General features: G+C 31.2%; 1 protein-coding gene across 2 annotated transcripts; it reads right to left on the bottom strand.

Moving 5' to 3' along the window:
• Positions 1–1,576: 1,576 nt before the first annotated feature.
• LOC100788845 (F-box protein SKP2B) lies at positions 1,577–5,943 on the bottom strand. 2 transcript variants are annotated; one of them, XM_003541834.4, is made up of 5 exons: positions 5,731–5,943; positions 4,717–5,012; positions 3,409–3,757; positions 3,180–3,321; positions 1,577–2,358 (listed from the first exon to the last, which is right to left on the bottom strand). In XM_003541834.4, exons 2-5 carry the CDS (start codon positions 4,977–4,979, stop codon positions 1,985–1,987), a joined length of 1,128 nt encoding a protein of 375 aa, XP_003541882.1. In that variant the 5' UTR covers positions 4,980–5,012; positions 5,731–5,943; the 3' UTR covers positions 1,577–1,984. The 2 variants fall into 2 exon arrangements, with proteins under 2 accessions (XP_003541882.1, XP_003541883.1); XM_003541835.4 differs by having other exon boundaries at positions 4,717–4,981; positions 5,731–5,843.
• Positions 5,944–18,367: the final 12,424 nt, after the last annotated feature.

The raw sequence follows: 18,367 nt of genomic DNA, 5'->3' as shown, positions 1-18,367 counted from the left end.
AATTAATTTATTTTTTAATATTCAGAAGACTACATAGCAGTTTTTAATACTTAAAGGTCTAATTATTTGTATTTTAAAAATTATTTAGGAGAAATTAATATTTTAAAGACGAAATTAATGATTGGTCATTTATTCCATCTTCCTCTACCTGGTTGTTTAACAAAATCGTTTTCAACACTACTCGGTGGTCCAAATGGCCTAAAACCTGGTTTCCCAGGTTGGAAAATACCTTAAAATGAGTACTACAAAACATTGAGAATAACAAGAGGAAAATGACTTTGGAATTTTATTTTTTTTTACTGGAAAAATATTTATATCATTTCATTCATAATCAAGTCTTCAATACAAACGATCACATGCCTTGCAACTTGCAAGCTCATGGTAACAACTTGGCCCTGTTTCTTAGCAAATCCAATAGAATGGATTATTAACTAACAAACTCCAACAATGTTGAACCATATGTCCCAAACTCAGACTTATAAACTGCATTGCTCTTGATTTTATCAATTTTTTACACTGGAATTTTTTTACATGGGAAACTCTTTCAATTTGAGAAAGTGCTTATTTTTGAATTCTGGGGTTATTTGAGAAAGATGTTATTTTATTATAGTACAGATTTTGAATTAATATACAATTTCATTTTTAAAAATGGTAATTTATGGTGATTTATTTTTAAAAAATTATTATGTATATAGATCCTAGTTCCTAAATTCGCAACAGAGTAGTCCTTTTAGGGTGCCTTGACATTATCGGGAGTTAAATTTATCATGAAAGTTGATAAAAAAAAAAAAGAGGTTAAATTATTATGTAGTAGATGATAACTAAATGGTGTATTTGTATTAGGGAAAACTGCGTGTTAATTTTTAAACTTTAATCCCGTAATTTTTCATTCTCAAATTGAAAAAATTTCCCATGTTAAAAATTTCCAGTGTCAAAAGTGGATAAAATCGAGCAATAAAAAAAATACTTTTATAACCTCCAATTCATTAAATAGGATGAAAATGACATTTTCTTTTCTTAAAAAGATAAAAAAAATCTCAATCACTAAAATAATAATAAAAATTTGATTTGATGAATCATGAAACACAAGTCACTAAAATAATAATAAAAATTTGATTTGATTAGATCAGAAACACTCTACCGCCTTACAAGATCTTTATGTAGTAAATGAGGCAAGACTTCCAAGAAAAAAATATTCTACAAAGAGATAATATATGGCATATTTCAAAGTTCCTTACTTTTCAAGTTAAATTTGAGAATGTTTTGACATCCAAAAAGTTCATTGAAATTAATTATAGTTATAATCTAAAGTAAAGAAGAAAATTCCAATTTCAAGAAATGCGTTATATATCTAGACAAATGCTAGCCAAAGAAAATCCAACTTAACTAAGGTTTTATCAAGGGTGTGAATGTGTGACTGGTGCCAAGAAGAAAAAATAATATACTAACAAATTTTTATACTTTATTCCGTGGGATTAGCACTTCTTTTAATCAACTTTTAATTTAAAAATTTCTCTTCTATCTCTCTACTATAAACCAAACACAGTTAACTTCCCATAAGAAAAAACACACATCCTTGCATAAACATCCCATTATATAAAAGTCCATGTCACAAAATAAATTCAGAGCCATTTTTACATCCAAAATATTCTGACCCTTCACATGAAAGTCAGAGACCAAAAGAAAACTCAAGCACCAAGCTCAAGCTGTTCTAGAATCAACATGACATGATGCAGCATTCAACTTAAACTTATCAACAAGACACCTAAAACTATCAAACCCTTCAAGGGAACTTCCTCAAAGTGTCTTTATGCATCACCAACCCCCAAGGTTTTAAATATCCGTCTGCAACATCAAGATTTTTTACCTGTATGCGACTGCCATGCAACTGCAATTGGAACCATATTGGCCGCACTTGTCCACGATTGTGACGAAATCACAACGCGACCACGACTGATATTTAAAACCTTGCCAACCCCTTAGCTCAATGAGCTGCATGTGGGAGAGTGAAAGCACGGTGTGCTTGGCCAGCACAAGCACAATGCACAGAAGTCAGATTCAGACAACCACTCATGATGAGTGAGTGTCTTCCAGAACAGGTGTGGAGGGAAGGGCATGAGTCACACACAGCTTGCACAGCAGAAGGGGTGAGTGCTGTGCATTGGCTAATGTTCAAAGTTCTTAGTCCATCATCATTATCATCATTATTTCCACCACCTTTCATAGAACCCCACATCCTGTTGTTCACTTTGCTTTGTGCCAAGGAATACATTGCCCTGTCTGTGATGTTTTGGCAGAAGTAAAGTCCAAGGGACCTCAGATGAGGACATCTGTTTGCCAAGGCAATTACACTGTCATCTGAAATAACAACACAAGAGTGTACTATTGTTAATCTAGAGACAAAAAAAAAACATTTAAAGCAGAGAAAATAGGATATGCAATGAAGGTGTAAAGTAATTTTGCACTCATCTGATCACAAACCACCAAATATGATAAGTTAGTCAACTTTTATAATAATAATTATTTTAAAAGTCATACCAACAATAATTTCTGATTGGTTGACCATGTAAGTACATAACCATTAAACTCTTTAAACTAAATGATATAACTATTGGTCACTTACTAAAACTGCACGAAGCTAAGAAACGTTAAGGTTAGGAGATTATAGATTTTGAAAGTGTACACACTACCCAGGTTAGAAAAGTTTTGAGCTAGTGCACTAAAGTTTAGATATTTCTATTTGTCTTCCATGTATACAGCTCAATTCAAACTTCTTAATTATGGACTTTTTCTGGTTCATAAGTTTGTGACTATCAGTTTCCAATGTTTTATTGCAACAAGCTCTTTTGCATGTCAAAATACATTATGTTGCCTTCTACATATTTTGCAACCTCATCCATTCAGAATATGGAAACAAAAAACTCTGGCATTGAGCAGAGATCATGTGCATTTGAATGTGTACACATGGTGATCAACAACATGAAAGTCAGAAGCCTGCTTCTTTCTTCCCTTCAATTAACACTTAACATTCCACTACTGGATAATCTCAAACAAGGAACAATAAGGGGATGAAAGTTGTTGTGTAATGAATTTGAACGTCAGGTAGAATAACAAAACTATGAATGCTGCAACCAATTGGCATTTAAAGTAGACTTAAACTGCTGAAATTTGAATGATACCTGTTATAAGGACACAACCACATAAATCGAGTGTTCTAAGATCACGGCAGCCATATGCTAAACTCATCACTCCAACATCGCTGACATTTTCACACCATCCAAGGTTCAAAAACTGTAACTGATTGCAGTAATGCCCAATTGCCTGCATTTCATTAATTTATTGGATTATAACTCAGAGCCATCTTAGTCCTTCTATGATTATGAAAACCAACTAGTCTCTCAATCATACCTGTAACGCAGTATCAGATGCAGCTTTAACACATCCACAGAGATTCAAAACTTTCAGCTTTCTACAAAAACTGGCCAGGTAAGCCAGAGCATTGTCACTAAAGGCTGAACAACCACTGATGTTCAGTTTTGTAAGATCCTGACAACCAAGGGCTATGGCATACAACGAATGATCGGTAAGCTTGAAACTTTTGCTGAGGTCCAAGATTTGGAGGTCATGACAAAAATTTGAAATAGTTTCAACAGCATTGTCCTCTAGTTGAGGCTTGTCTTGACGAAGGATTAAAGTCTGTAATTTTGTGAATTTAGGAGCTAGGGATAGGACCAAATTATTCATGTTCTTGCTACACCTGAAAGGAATTACGCAAAGAAGGTTATTAAGGGTTTAAAAGCATTGCCCCCAATAATATAGAACATACATCAGTTTTTCTTGTTTAAATTTTTTAAAAACAATACGCATACATCAAGCCAATGTTTTGATCTAGAGTTTTTAAAGGGTGCATAGATTAGAGGAAACAAAATGAAACAAGTATATCAAGTCATCAACCTAATGAATCCTGGCACCAAATTGACCCAATACCAGTAACTTCTAGTTGTAATTTAAACCACTGCATGGTAAAAACCAAAAGACAACTGATTACTTGACTTAGAAAGTAAATGTTTAACCCCAGAGGCACACTACAATGTGTCAGTTCTCAAATAATTGAAATGTGTTAGTTTCAATGACATACACATTAAACTTGCCTTTTATACAAAGGAATTAATCCATCAAACTCAATGGGATATAAATTATAAAACAAATATATGAAATTAAAGAGGGTTGCTACATCCCCCAGTGTCTCTATTCCAGTAATTCATGAAGGTAGGCGAAAACTTACTGGCAGAATCAAGATTGCAGCATAGCAAATTCAATTCAAGTTCACATCATAAACCAATGAGACCAAGAATGCACTTAATAGACAGTAAATTGCAGAAAAATAGAAAAGGATCATGTTTAAGGCCTATTATATTGGAGAAAACCATGTTTCCATTACTTATTTCTATAAATATAAATAATAAATAATTACAAGAATCTTCATGTGTTCAAATGTTTGTAAACCAAACAGTGAAAACATGTTTTTTTTCGTTTATAATGTTTGGTGTTACAGATATTTGTGAAATCAGAAAACAAAAATCATAATTTTTTTATAACTACTTGCAAAAAAAAAAAAAAAATCACCCTTTTCAATATTCACTGCCTCCACAAGCATAATAACCTCAAAAGTGAAAAAAAGCATTAGAAGGGAAGGTAAAAAAACAGATGATGTACCATGAGAGTGATAACCGAGTCAGGCCAAAGCAAATTGCCTCTCTCCACCCACGACAAACTTCAGAAGCTATCATAACCGTTTGATCATCCACAAGTGACAAAATCTGCATCAAAAGCTCAACTGGAATATCCTTCCATTCTGTGATCACCCCCGCTTTAAAGTTCACTCCTTTCCCACTATTTCCACCACAGTCAACCATCATAAGCTTCTCAAAGCTAAAGTTCAAGACCTCATGAGTTCTCAAACTCTCCTTGCCAACCATTACTACTTCAACCAAAGCCAGATATTCTTAGCCCTTGTAATTACAAACAAAGAAATAAAGTGGAAGTGATGTCACACACGGAACATAGATAAACCTTGAAGCCCTTGTTTCAGCATATATACAACGTGTCGCAAAAACAATAACAACCACAAATCATAAATTAATTAATTAATTAATTAATTAATTAAAGGCCACATGTTATTACCCGAGAAAGATGGTGATTAACAATAATCATGATCATATTTGTGATGAAACTGTATATTAAGTAAAACACAAGGGTCTAATCTTATTGGACGAAGAATTCTGCAATTTCCAGAAATACCCATCACATGTTTCTCAATGACACGAAAAACAAAGCATCAAACTTAATCATCACAGAATGAGGATCAAACAGCCCCTCCTTCAAAAAAGGGAAAACCCTTTTGATCAAATTTGACATGCATGTAAAAAAGAACCCAAATAGTTCAAATCATAAGAATAAGGAGCAAACTAACCAGGGAAAAAAAAGTTGATCAGAAGAAGAACTAAAACTTTTTTCTGATAAAACAAGACATTATAAAACAACAACCCCACTTCTCAAAATGAAAACAAAAAAAAAAAAAAAGAAAGGAGAAAACCCACAATCCATTCTAACTGAAAATTTTGTTTTTTGCTCTTTGTTTTATTTAAATATATCAGCAGGGCTTGAAATGTGTATGATCAAAAGTAAAAGTAGAAAACAACATATGAGAGAAACAGAAATGGTCATTACCAGAACGTTACTATAGAGAACAGAAAAGTTTGATTCTTTGTGACTCTGTTAATAACAAGAATAATGGGTTTTCGCTTCTCAGCTAGCTGCAATGGAAAAAGAGAAGGGAAGGCTTTAAAAATAAAGAAGAAACGGGAAGAGGGAGGAAGAGAGAGAGAACGGTACGGCGCATGATAGCGACGCGTATGAGGCCACGTGTACTTTGATGTGACAATCTTGTAGACCCCACTCTAAGCTTGCAAATAAGAAAAAGAAGATTAAGGTGGTGATCAGCACCGAAAAAGAATACAAAAAGCTTATCTGTTACTGGATTTAAAAAGAAATTAATGTTTTAAAGGAAAGATGAATATAAATGTAAGATGTTACGGTAAATAGGAATACGGAAAGAAACCAGTTAAATGTAATTTTGATTTTTTTATTTTTTAAATTATAATTTTAGTTTTTTATTTAAAAAAAATTATATGATTACTTTTTAAAAAAAATTATAATTATAATTATTTTATTTTAAAATAAAAATATTTAATTTTCAGTTTTATAAAATCTATAATTCTTTCATCAAATTCAAAAAATAATGATAAATAAAAATTTTAAATTGATGTGACTTATATTAATAACATGACAAAAATTAATTGATTAATTTATATTATATTTAATATTAATACATTAATAGTCAATATTTTTGATTTTATAAAAAATTAAAATTATATATGTTATAAAATGAAAGATTTTTATTTTAAATAAAATAAAATAAAATTTATATTTTAAAATAAAATGACTAAAATTAAAAAATTTAAATATTATGAAAATTAAAATTACATTTAAGAGAAAAAAATAATTAGAGTATGTGTAGAAGTTTCGTTTTGCCTGAACCCGAAACCGCTCGAAAAGGCAGAAGATGCTTAGGTTGGTCTAGGGCAGGCAATATGAGGATATGGGATAGAGATTGGAAAGACAAGTCCTGACGCAACGTTTTCTGTCTAGCGTTCAATGGTTGGTTAATGGAATGCTGACATTTTTTATTTCTATATTTGATTGATTTCATTTTTTAATATAATATTTATTTAGATATGAATCTAATTTGATTAATACATTTAGAAGACATGTATTCATGTAATATTTTAACCATAAAAAATAAAGTAATAATCCCATCCATTTAAAAATAAAAGTTGCAGACAATAAGACATGAGAATATTGTGTTCATATTTTATTCAATTGTATTTTTAATCTCTTCTTTTCCCTTTTATATTTCATGTTTGTTATATACCTTGTTTTATTGAAGTGAGATTGACATAGTATACTTGGGGTAGCTACTATTAGCTATAGTCCCTACCCCCTATTTAACAGTAACAAGATACTGAAGATAGATTGCAACAAGGTTGCATAGTAATTGTTTGGTTGGTTTAGAAAATAAAAAAACATTAATTAAAATAGTGTAAAAATTGCAAGTCTCACTAAAAAGATATACAAATATTTCAATATTATTTTTATCTTTTCTTTCAAACATACTTTAAACAGGTATGAAATATTTTTGTTTGTAAATAATTAATTTTTTATTTGTTCAAATATGTATTTTTTATTTATTACTAAAAATTCCTTAAGAAAATATTACTGAAAATATTAATAAAAATAGAAACAGATATTAATAAAAAATATTATTGAAAAACAGTATCAACTTTTCCAAAAATTAATGTTTTTTTATTTTTTTATATCTTATATGTTTTTTTAATTACCAACTTATAATTATTTATATCACAACTTATCATTTAAAGTTATAAAAAAATTGACAAAATAAGTCATGCACCAAAAGTTATAAACAAAGTATATCATGCACCAAGAGTAGATATAATCATTTATAAACAAAATATATCACAAATATGTTCAGGATGTTTCAATATTTCTCACAAAATATATCACCAATACTTATAAACAAAAATTTACATATTGATAATAGTAGAATAGTAATGTACTTTAATTACAAACAAATCCAAAATAAAACAAAGTTAGAAGTTGCATCTAGGAACTCAAATATAATTTGAGATTCAACTTGCATCAAGTTCCAGCTTGCAAATTATGTGATTGTGCAAAATTTCTCCATCCATTTTCAATTTTTGCAGTCTTTCTCCAATGATTATAAAATATCCTACACTTCGTAGTCCCTTCCAAGTTCAGATGGGTGAATCCTACAATTTTCATAAATGAGTACATGGTACTAGGCACATCTTGAAATTAACATGAAATTCATATTAGATATATATATGATTTTAAAATTTGACAGAAGTGCTTAATTACTCATCAAGTTGTTGAAAGTCATTTTGTACTCAGTCAGCAAGACTTTAAAGGTGACTGAGTTGGGAACTTGGTGGTACAAGAAATGTCATTTAGGATAAGCTTTTGGTTCTACTTTTGAAGATTGTGAGGAAGAAAATACTCTGTCAAAAGTGGGTCAAGGTCACTTGGTAAGATCACTTGATAATTTCCAATGAGCCCATAGAACTCTCTGAGTTTTGTCAATCCAGCTAGTAAAGCTGGGCTCACAAGATCTTAGTTATATGTAATAGGGTGCATGTTGCCACTAGAGTGTAGCAGATGTCAAGTATGCTCTAGTTCATCATTTCATATGACAACAAATGACCTGCTAACTTCACCATAAAACTACATTTAACAAGAAAAATAATATGAAAAAATGTATTATATCATGTCATGTTTATTTAAAAATAGTCTTAAAATTTTTAACATGATCCACAACATGAACAATGTTGAACATTTTCTCTACTTTTTTGTTATTCTTACTCATTGTGTTAGCCATTTTCTTCCAGTTTTGTTGATCTTCATCTATAATTTATAAACTCCATTTATAATATAAATATGACATTAAGTAAATTTTGCCAAACCAACTAAACCCTCTAACTGATCCATGCACAAACTGACTATGCATCATGCTTATCTAGGAGTTTATTCCATGCAACTAATATAATATGATATGTTTGACATAATAATATGATACCAATAAATCTACAAAACCAAGAATTCTCACACCAGTACATAGTCTATGGCAGAATGATATTCCTATTTTGAAAACCAACAACGATATTCCTATTTTGGAGACCTAAGGCTGTAGCAGAATTCTCACACCAACACAAAGTCTCATTAACAACCATTTTCATGTTTTAGTAATACGCACAAAGTTCCAATATCAGTATTTGTATATCCAGAAAATAACACATGTTTTTAGCAACATACACAAAAATAAGCATTTTCATGTTAGTAATACGCACATTAACAAGAAGCAATACGTACTTCAAAACGAGAACTGGAAATCATCAAAATCAAGAACGAGCCCTAGCTTCTCGCTTACCATCACCATCAAAACCAAACATAGACACAAACATTTATAAAGACTAACCTTTCATGAGTGAGTGAGAGCGCGAGAGTGAGAGAATGAGAACGACAACACGAGAGTGATTGTGAGAACGAGAGCGCAAGTGTGAGAACGAGATGATAGCGAGAGCAAGAGCGAGAATGGTGTGGCCGTGCCACCGCAAAGAGTGCGTGAGAGTAAGAGTGAGAAGGAAAGCGCGAGAGATGAGTGATAGTGAGAATGAAAGTGCAAGAGTGAGAGTGAGAGATGGTTCAGAATGAGCGCAAGAAGATGAAAAGACAGGTTTAATTTAACTAACACACCATCAGTTTTCCAAAAAACTTATGTTAACATGAGTTTGTTAACATTGATTTTTCCAAAAACTAAAGTTAATGTACTCACTTTATTTACGAATATGCCACCGTATTTTTGTTAACATCGATTTTCTAAAAAACTGATGTTATCATATCTATGTTATATCCATTCTTTGTACTGGTGTATGGTCCTTAAAAATTCCTCTTAAGATCAAGCACCTTCTATGGAGGATCCTTTGAAACTGCTTACCAACGAGAGTGAGGCTTCAAGACAAGGGAGTGCAATGTCCATTGACATGTTCGTATTGCAAAAATTTGGAGAATAGTTGGCATATATTTTTTTGGATGTGAGAATGCAATCTCTGTTTGGTTAGTTGTTGGTCTATGGCCAAAAATCCAACAGATCATGTGCAAATGGCAGAAGGTATAAATGACCTTATTTTTTTCTCTTATAGTTACAATGTCCAATGATCAAGATTGTAGCAGATTTGCCATTATTTAATGGACCAACTGGCGGTGAAGGAATGAAAAAATTTGGGACACCATAGAAACCCTTCCATCCATATTTGTCTCCCTTGCTTATCAACATCTCAACAAGTGGAAGAATGCTCATGCTCCATCGCCAACAACTATTCTTCATCTCCATCAAAATATTTCATAACAACCTCTTCAACCTGGGCAATTTAATTGCAATATAGACGCCATAATTTTTAAAGATCAAATCTGTTTTGGTATTGGCTAGTGCATCAGGAACAAATGAGGTCATTTTGTTAAAGCAAACTCTTCTTTTCACCAAGGATGTTTGGAACCTAATATATATTAATATCCAATAAATATATATTATGGTTGTTAATCAATATTATCCTTGTTATTATATTTGTTTTAATTTATGCTTGTAATAATTTAAAAATGGAGATGAATTTATTGCACTGAATATGTCACATAGGCTATTTTATTAACGGTAACAGATAGAAGTTAACGAATGAATGAATTTATTGCACTTTTTTTCATGAACTAAAATTTGAATTTTCATCTTTTGGAGATGAATTTGTTAGCACACTACACATTCAAATACAATAATGACTATTCACCATTGTTTTATTTTGTTCTCTAACGTGAGCTTAGTGGTTGGCTAAGGAGGTGTTTGGTTTGGTTGTTTTCTATTTTCATTTTCACTGGAAATAGAAAATGATGATGAAAATGTGTTTGGTTGGATTTCTCTTTTCATTTTCAGTGAAAATATTTTCTGAAACGAACCAAAAATTGGAAACAATTAAATCTTGTTTTCAGTTGAAACCAGGAATCTCATTTTGGGTAAAATGAAAACGCATTGACAATAAATGTAATTTTAAGTAAATCTAAAAATATATTTTCTTTTGAGAATGCATTTTCAGTGTTTTTATTTCTTGAAAACAGAAAACAAGAAGTCAACCCAACATGTTTCAGAATTCTAATCTTTTGAAAATGAAAACATTTTTCAAAAAATAAAAATAAAAAATAAAAACAAAAAATAAAAATACAAACTAAATACATCATAAGTTGCCACTATTTAACGTTAGTCTTATGAATGCATAAATCGTCAACCTTTTATTTAAGTTAGCATTCACTTGGTTGATAATATCATTAACATCGATTGATATACATGTTAATTTGAGATAGCTGTCATGTTAGCATCAGCTCCGCCCATGCTAAATTAGCATTGACCAAAAATTTTAGCGTCTGCCACAAATCCGACCCCAAGTCACATTTAGCATCAGCTTCAGGTTGACATTACCCCGCATTTTTCTTGTAGAAAATTCTCAAACTTCGCTTTATTGATTGATCATCGGTTTTATAGTTGTTTTTTTTTCTAAATTAAAAACTCATTTTTTTATTATTTTGCGTTGCCTTCTCTTCGAAATTTTGTCACAACAGTGACAGATAACTTCCATATTAAAGCACTAGAAGTAAAACAGTTAAATTATGCTTAAATAAAATTTTGATTTCTTTTACTTTATAACTTTTTTTTAGAGATTAGTAATTGTCTTTTCTTAAAATATTACTACAACGTTTATCCATATATTATCCTTGGTAATGGGCAAAATCTGTTGGTAATGATCAAACGACACAATATCTATTAGAAAATTTCTCGTTGGATCAAAACAAAAGTAGATGTTAATGTTTGTGGCTAAACAACATTAGAAAGAGTAAAAAAATAACCATAATTTGTATACAACTAACGGTTAAATCATCTAAAAGTTATTAAGATCATATTTGACAATTATTTAATTAAGAAAAATATGTTTAGTCTTTCAGCATCTCATTGAAAAGATTGAATTCTTACTTGTCAATGAAGATCCTTCTTATTTCCTTGGCAGTACGTAGAAACACTAACTAATTAAGGAGTGCCCGTTAATCAAAGGATAAACACATTTTAGATTTTTTGTCCCAAGCCAAAATGAGTTCAACCAAGCCTATGCCCATAAAAATGATTAATGGTCTAAATCTTACAACTTAAGACCATATAGAATTTGTTGATCCCGTCCGATATCGGTGTATTGATGGGGGCTTCCATTACGCCACTACCACAAGACCTGAATTAGCTTATTCATATAACAATGATAGTCATACTAAAAGAAGTTAAAAAGGATTTTGAGGTATCTTACTGAAAAACCAACCGATCTCACACTAAGGGAGACCTAAAACAAATTTTAAAAGAATTTTTTTACTTTAAATATGTTTTTTTGTTAATATATGTAATAACTTTTTTTTATCAATATATAAGATCTTTTTTACTTTATAAATATTAATAAAAAATATTATTTCGTTGGTAGACATAAAACATAAATTTTAGTTGCTTTACAATTAATTGATGTTATAGTTTAGTTAATGTGATTCTTATAATTTGGGGCTGATATATGGATGCCAGACGGTATTGCATTGGTTTATATAAAGCTCATAGTTGCACATGGAGATGGATCTGTTTTAATTTGTAATGTTGTTTCAATCGGTCGTTTTCTTGATCTCGAACACAAAATAAAGTGGATGAGACTAGTTAGACTCCATCTTAAGCTTGGGAGAGGCATTGTGGGAAAGATAAGTTTGAAAAGGGAATGCACGAGCAAATTGATGATTTTAAGCGTTGCTTAATCGATGAATTTTTTTAAAAGATAAGAACTTGAAAAATGTTTAACGATTAGAATTATAATCCTTAAAAGGAAAGAAAGACACTTTTTTACTACAACACTCAAATACTTATTTGAATCTTTAGTTTAAAATATAATATTAATATAAATTTTATACGACAATAATTCAAAATTAAATTTTTTTAATTTATTAAATTTTTTTAATTTTATATATTATCTTTTAAAATATAATATATAAAAATAAATTTTATTTTCATATAAATTATAATACGTATATTTAGATAAGTTTTATTTTTATTTTATATATGTTATATTTATTTTTAAAATAATACGTATGATTTAATGATAATATTTTTATTATGAATATAGGTAAAATAGGGTGAAAAATTTTGTAATTAAGCTTTTGTTAAATTACGTTGAAATTATAAATTCGAATTCAATTTTTGTCATGAATATGTATAAATGTATAATGTGTGCTATGTCCAGATCATAATAAATTCAAATACGTCACTTTCGTTTTGTTTTCTTTTTTATTCTCTCTCTGCTCTAGCATACCTTTAGCCTCTTATATTTAATAATGAATCATTTGAATATTTTTTTAAAATAAATTTTTCGGTCTTTATTTTGGTATAATTTTAAAATAAATTATATCATTATGTATTATTATAATCTAATCATAATATGTTATGTGAATTATATAGTCACATTAATTAATAATTTTTTTTTGCAATTCAAATATGAAGATCTTATAGTAAATTTTATATTTTTATTTAAATTTTTAATTTAATATATTATTAAAAGATCACTTTATTTTTAATATTCTCAATTCAATCCTTAATGTTTCACTCTCATTATTATGATAGGCTCTTTCAATCTCAACACTGTCCTTTCTTCCGAAAACACAAAAATTGGGGAGAGGAAGAAAGAGCGGCATTGATATTGGTCATGAGAGTGAGTGTGAGAGTGAGAGAGGAGCATTAAGAATTAAATTAGAAAGATTAGCTAGGGATAAAGTGATATTTTAATAGTATATTAAATTAAAAATAATAAATTTGCTAAAAAATTTCAAATTTAAATTTTAAAAAATAGTTGGCTGACTGTATACGTAATCACATACGGCTCTGTCCCTACATCTATTTCTTTATTAATTATATCTCTCAAACCTACAAATTAAAAGAAGATAGAGCAGGTAAATTATTGGAGTTTGATTTTAAAAAACAATAGTTTGATATGTATGAAAAAGAATCTCGGGCCCTTTTTCAGTTGGTGTGATAGCGTCTTGAAATGTCCACCCCCATTACGTTAACATTTTTGTCTAAAGAATTGATTGGTGCAATTGGTCATGCATATCCCTTAATACCTATCTGCATGTATGTTGACTGTGGATAGCAATCAAGCAGTCATTGAAGAAATGTACCACTGAAAAATTGTCTTTGTGCAACTGAATAACCCTCGCCCCCACCCCTCAATAAATTTGTGCAAGTTGAGAGGTAAAGGAATGGACAAGTTTCATGTTTCACATCATTATTATGCTTACAATTAATATATAATGAAATACTACGAGTAGAAAATCCAACCGGCCTAGCCTACGCTTTCCCTACCACACACACACACGTGTATATATATATATATATATATATATATATATATATATATATATATATATATATATATATATAAAAGATGATGATTAATTAATTAATCAAGAAATTATGTAGTTCACTTAAAAAAGAAGAAACTAAGTACAGTAGTTAGTAGTCCATGCAATACACACGTGTTCCATTTTGAAATAATTTTAGTGATGCAATTATACATATATATATATATATATATATATATATATATATATAATTTATTAAAAAAATTATGTGTACGTATAGAGGATATATTTAGTGATTACATGGGATGTAAGGGATCTAATTTTATTGATGCAATTATATAAAGGCGGTTAAAATTATTTTAATTGTAACCATTCATTTAATTATATGGTTGAACAACAAAAAAAATTATATGATTAAAATTTACTCTTCTCATTACTCTTATCTCTCACCCAAACCCAATAGAATCCAACCCCCTCACATATCTGAGTTTAATTAATTTCTTTTTATTATTAGTATTAATATTATGCAATTATTCAATTAAAAACAATCTTGTAGTATACAACTTTTTAAGTTATTATTCAAAATTGAAGTATTTTACCATACATAATAATCTATTAAAAATACCTAAGAGACTACCATTAAAGCTGAGAGAAGATGTGTTTTCTCTCAAACTGGAGAAATTCCCTATTACCCCCGTGATATCAAGACTTTCCTGTTATGTGTGATTCACTTCCTTCTGTGAGATTTGATCTTTTCCCTTTGTTCAGAGATAACCTTTCACACACTTTACCTTTATCCCCTTCATCATGGAAGATCCACCTATCAATGACCTAAATATGGAAGAAAATGATGTTGAGGTTTGGAGATTCCCGTAGAAGATAATATCAACCATGATTTCAACCCTGCTCTATGTTTAGTGGGCAGGTTTTTAGCTGACAGACCTCTATGTGTCTAAATTATGAAGGAAATAATTAATGGCAAATATATGGAAGCCTCTTAAAGGAGTTACCATTTCATATATTGGCAATGGAACTTTCCTATTCCGGTTCTACCATCAAGTTGACATTCAAAGAGTTCTAAAAGGAGGGTCATGGAGGTTTGACAGATACATGCTAATTCTGGGAGTGATTACGGAGGACGAGAATCCTTTAGAGATACCGTTGTTCAACGTGCCTTTTTGGGTCCAAATTCATAATTTGCCTTTGGGATTCATGTCAAAAAGGGTAGGGCAGAATATCGGCAACTACTTAGGCAAATTCCTAGAATATGATGAGAAGAACTTTATAAATTTCTGCATCCATTTATGTGTATTTGTGTCCTTCTCGATGTGCGTAAACCTTTGAAAAAATCGGAAAAATGTGAAGAAGCCTGGAGGTGATCCAAAGGAAGTCTTCTTCAAATTTGAAAGACCTGGCACGTTTTGCTATTTATGTGGCTTGATTAGTCATATTGGTGAACATTGTGAGAAGCTTCTTCTGATTGGTGAAGTCAATGGAATTAGAAAGTGGAGCTAAGATCTTAAAGCTGATCAGAGAAACCCTACTGCAGCAGGAGGCTCAAAATACCTTCGGGATGGTGGCAACAGAGGTTCCGATGAGCCCAAAACCCAGACAGCTCGTGATTTGGAGATTCAAGGCATTAATTGTCGAGGGACAACGACAATAAATGCCAATGATTTGGAGATTCAGAAACGGGTGGAATTGATGGCCGAAATATTTAAGAATCCCAAACTGATATTCTCGAATTCAGTGCAACAATAATCTCGAATTAACGTCTCCAATGATGAGCCCATGAATATTGAAGATTCTAACATCCAGGATTTGATTGTAGGTGGAAAAAAGAGACGTTTAGACGTTCATCAGCTGCAACTCTCCTCTGTTATCACAAATGAAAAACCTAATTAAACCTAATCGCATCCTCCCAAATTGTAAACACCTTAAATTTTTTCTCCAGATTTTGTTTCAAAAATTATTTAAATAATAAATTTTGTGAAACGCATCATTAAGACGATCTTTCTTTAAAAATCATTTGGAAAATTGTTGTCATTTTTTTTCATCCTAATACAGCACTATAATAAAATATAACTTATAAATAATTAATTAACTTGCACAAAATTAAATGATGATAAACGGAAAGAAATACATAATTATAAATACTGAGCCTCGGTGACCCTTAAGATATATACATAGATGTTTTAAAATAATTTCAAGTGTTTGCAAGAACGATAAAATATTCATATCATTTACATTATTACACATTATCACCAAGAGGATTAATATAATGAAATATCAGGACACTGGGTATAGAAATATTCTCACCCCACGTATGACTCAAAAAGGAGAAAACAATCTTACACTCAAAGTAGTCACTACTAGAGACCCTCAAACTACCTAGGGCGAAGTCATATCCTCAGAATGGTTGCTTTTGTTTTTCGAGAAGTCTCATTCCTTGTCGACGAAACCATCTCTTCCCTAAATATCTCTTCACCACAGACACCCTGATAAAAAGTGGTCTCGGATGGCGCTAAATCCTCATCATCAATAAAATCTCCTTCATCCTCGTAGACTTCGATAGTCGTATCCTGCATAAGGTAGATCTAGTGGCCCTCCCATTAGCATCATGCTCAAAGAAGTGTCTCATGAACCGCAGTAGGTTGTCTGGCCATTCAAATCCTAAGTACGTAGGCGTGGTAGATGATAATATTATTAATGCATGTCGCACCAAAGAGTATGCTCGAAAGGAACATGATACGTAACAAGTTCCTTATGGTGATTGGTGGTATCTGAGCTCATCTAACAACAAAAAGTGACACCGAATGTAACCAAAGTGCGCGTGGGGGCATGCCTCTTCCTCCACTGTATAATTGTAGTTGTATCTACTTATCCATGTGAACATCCTTTGCGGATACTCCATGACCTGCTCTTGAAAAGTTGTTGGTTGTATGGGTGAGTCCTCTTCTCCTCAAATGCCACAAACAACAAACAAATTAAAACCATAGTATACAATCTACTTAATCACTACGTGTGGTTGTCTAAGAAAATAGCATTCTCGTGTCCTAAGCACACAATTATCCCACTTATTTTACAATAGGGCCCAACCACTACCACCAAGCCTCCCAATGATCATGATGGTCTTACATTTTGTGTAGATGATATTGCCACATACATATACAATGTACATCGATCCCCAGCTTACAACTTAAAAAGTTAAGTCTCAGAGCCAGTCAGGAATAGCAAAGTGAGGCCTATGAACTTCCTTAGCCAAATTATTTGCACAAAATGTTGGGTAGTCACCACTTGCTTATTCCCGTAGTCTCATAAACCTTTCTGCCCACTACACCCTAGTGTATCTCTGTCCGTCATCCATTTCTTCAACGCAACCTCACCATTCATAAATGGCACAAAATCTTCGGTTCCTTACTTTTCCTTTGGTCCTTTCGCTCTTATTGTCGCATCGTGTGTGTAGCCCTTGCGTAGCACACGACAAACATAATCAAACATTCACACCACAAGAAATTGAGGCGAGGATAAAACATTCATCCTACTCTCGGGAAACCAATCTCAATCTCTCAAGTAATAAAAAAAATGTCTATTTCACGGATAACACAACAACTAAAATAAAATCATTCATAAATTATAATAGACAATTTGCCAAGGGTTGAACACCCCTGGACCCAACCCAGAGCGCGTACAGAAAAGATAGTCAATACACACACACACACAACCAAAGTATAGATCTCACACACAATAGATATATTTTGTCGGAGTTCACACTTTCACAATCTTACTCATATTCAGTGACTATCCTAGGGTTCTAGACTAGAATAAAATTCACACGCCACAGATAAATACTACCACAGTTCATACTCTCATAGTCTTATACATTCAAAACAATAGTAATTTAGAAATAAATGCTTAGCATGCTCAATCATGTTATTTAGAAATACCATACACAAAGCACTCAATTCTAGCGATTTTATCGGTTTGTCTATTGTCCTGTAATTTAGCCAGAATAAATTCTTACATTCCTTACTACTTCCTTGAGGTTTTTCCATGTTCTAAATTAAATTTAAACTTAAAACCACTGAATTAAATCATCTAATACTTGAAATTCCCCTTTTGTCTAGGTTTACAAAATTTCATTCCTAAACTTTAATTGGGTTTTCTAATGCTTGAAAATTGGTTTTTCCTAAACCTTATGTGTTAGCTGCAACGCCCAGAAATTTCGCTATATGAAAAT

Source organism: Glycine max, chromosome 13, assembly GCF_000004515.6.
Source record: "Glycine max cultivar Williams 82 chromosome 13, Glycine_max_v4.0, whole genome shotgun sequence".
In the NCBI taxonomy this organism is placed as follows: Eukaryota; Viridiplantae; Streptophyta; class Magnoliopsida; order Fabales; family Fabaceae; genus Glycine; species Glycine max.
This window is presented reverse-complemented; position numbering and strand designations above follow the sequence as displayed.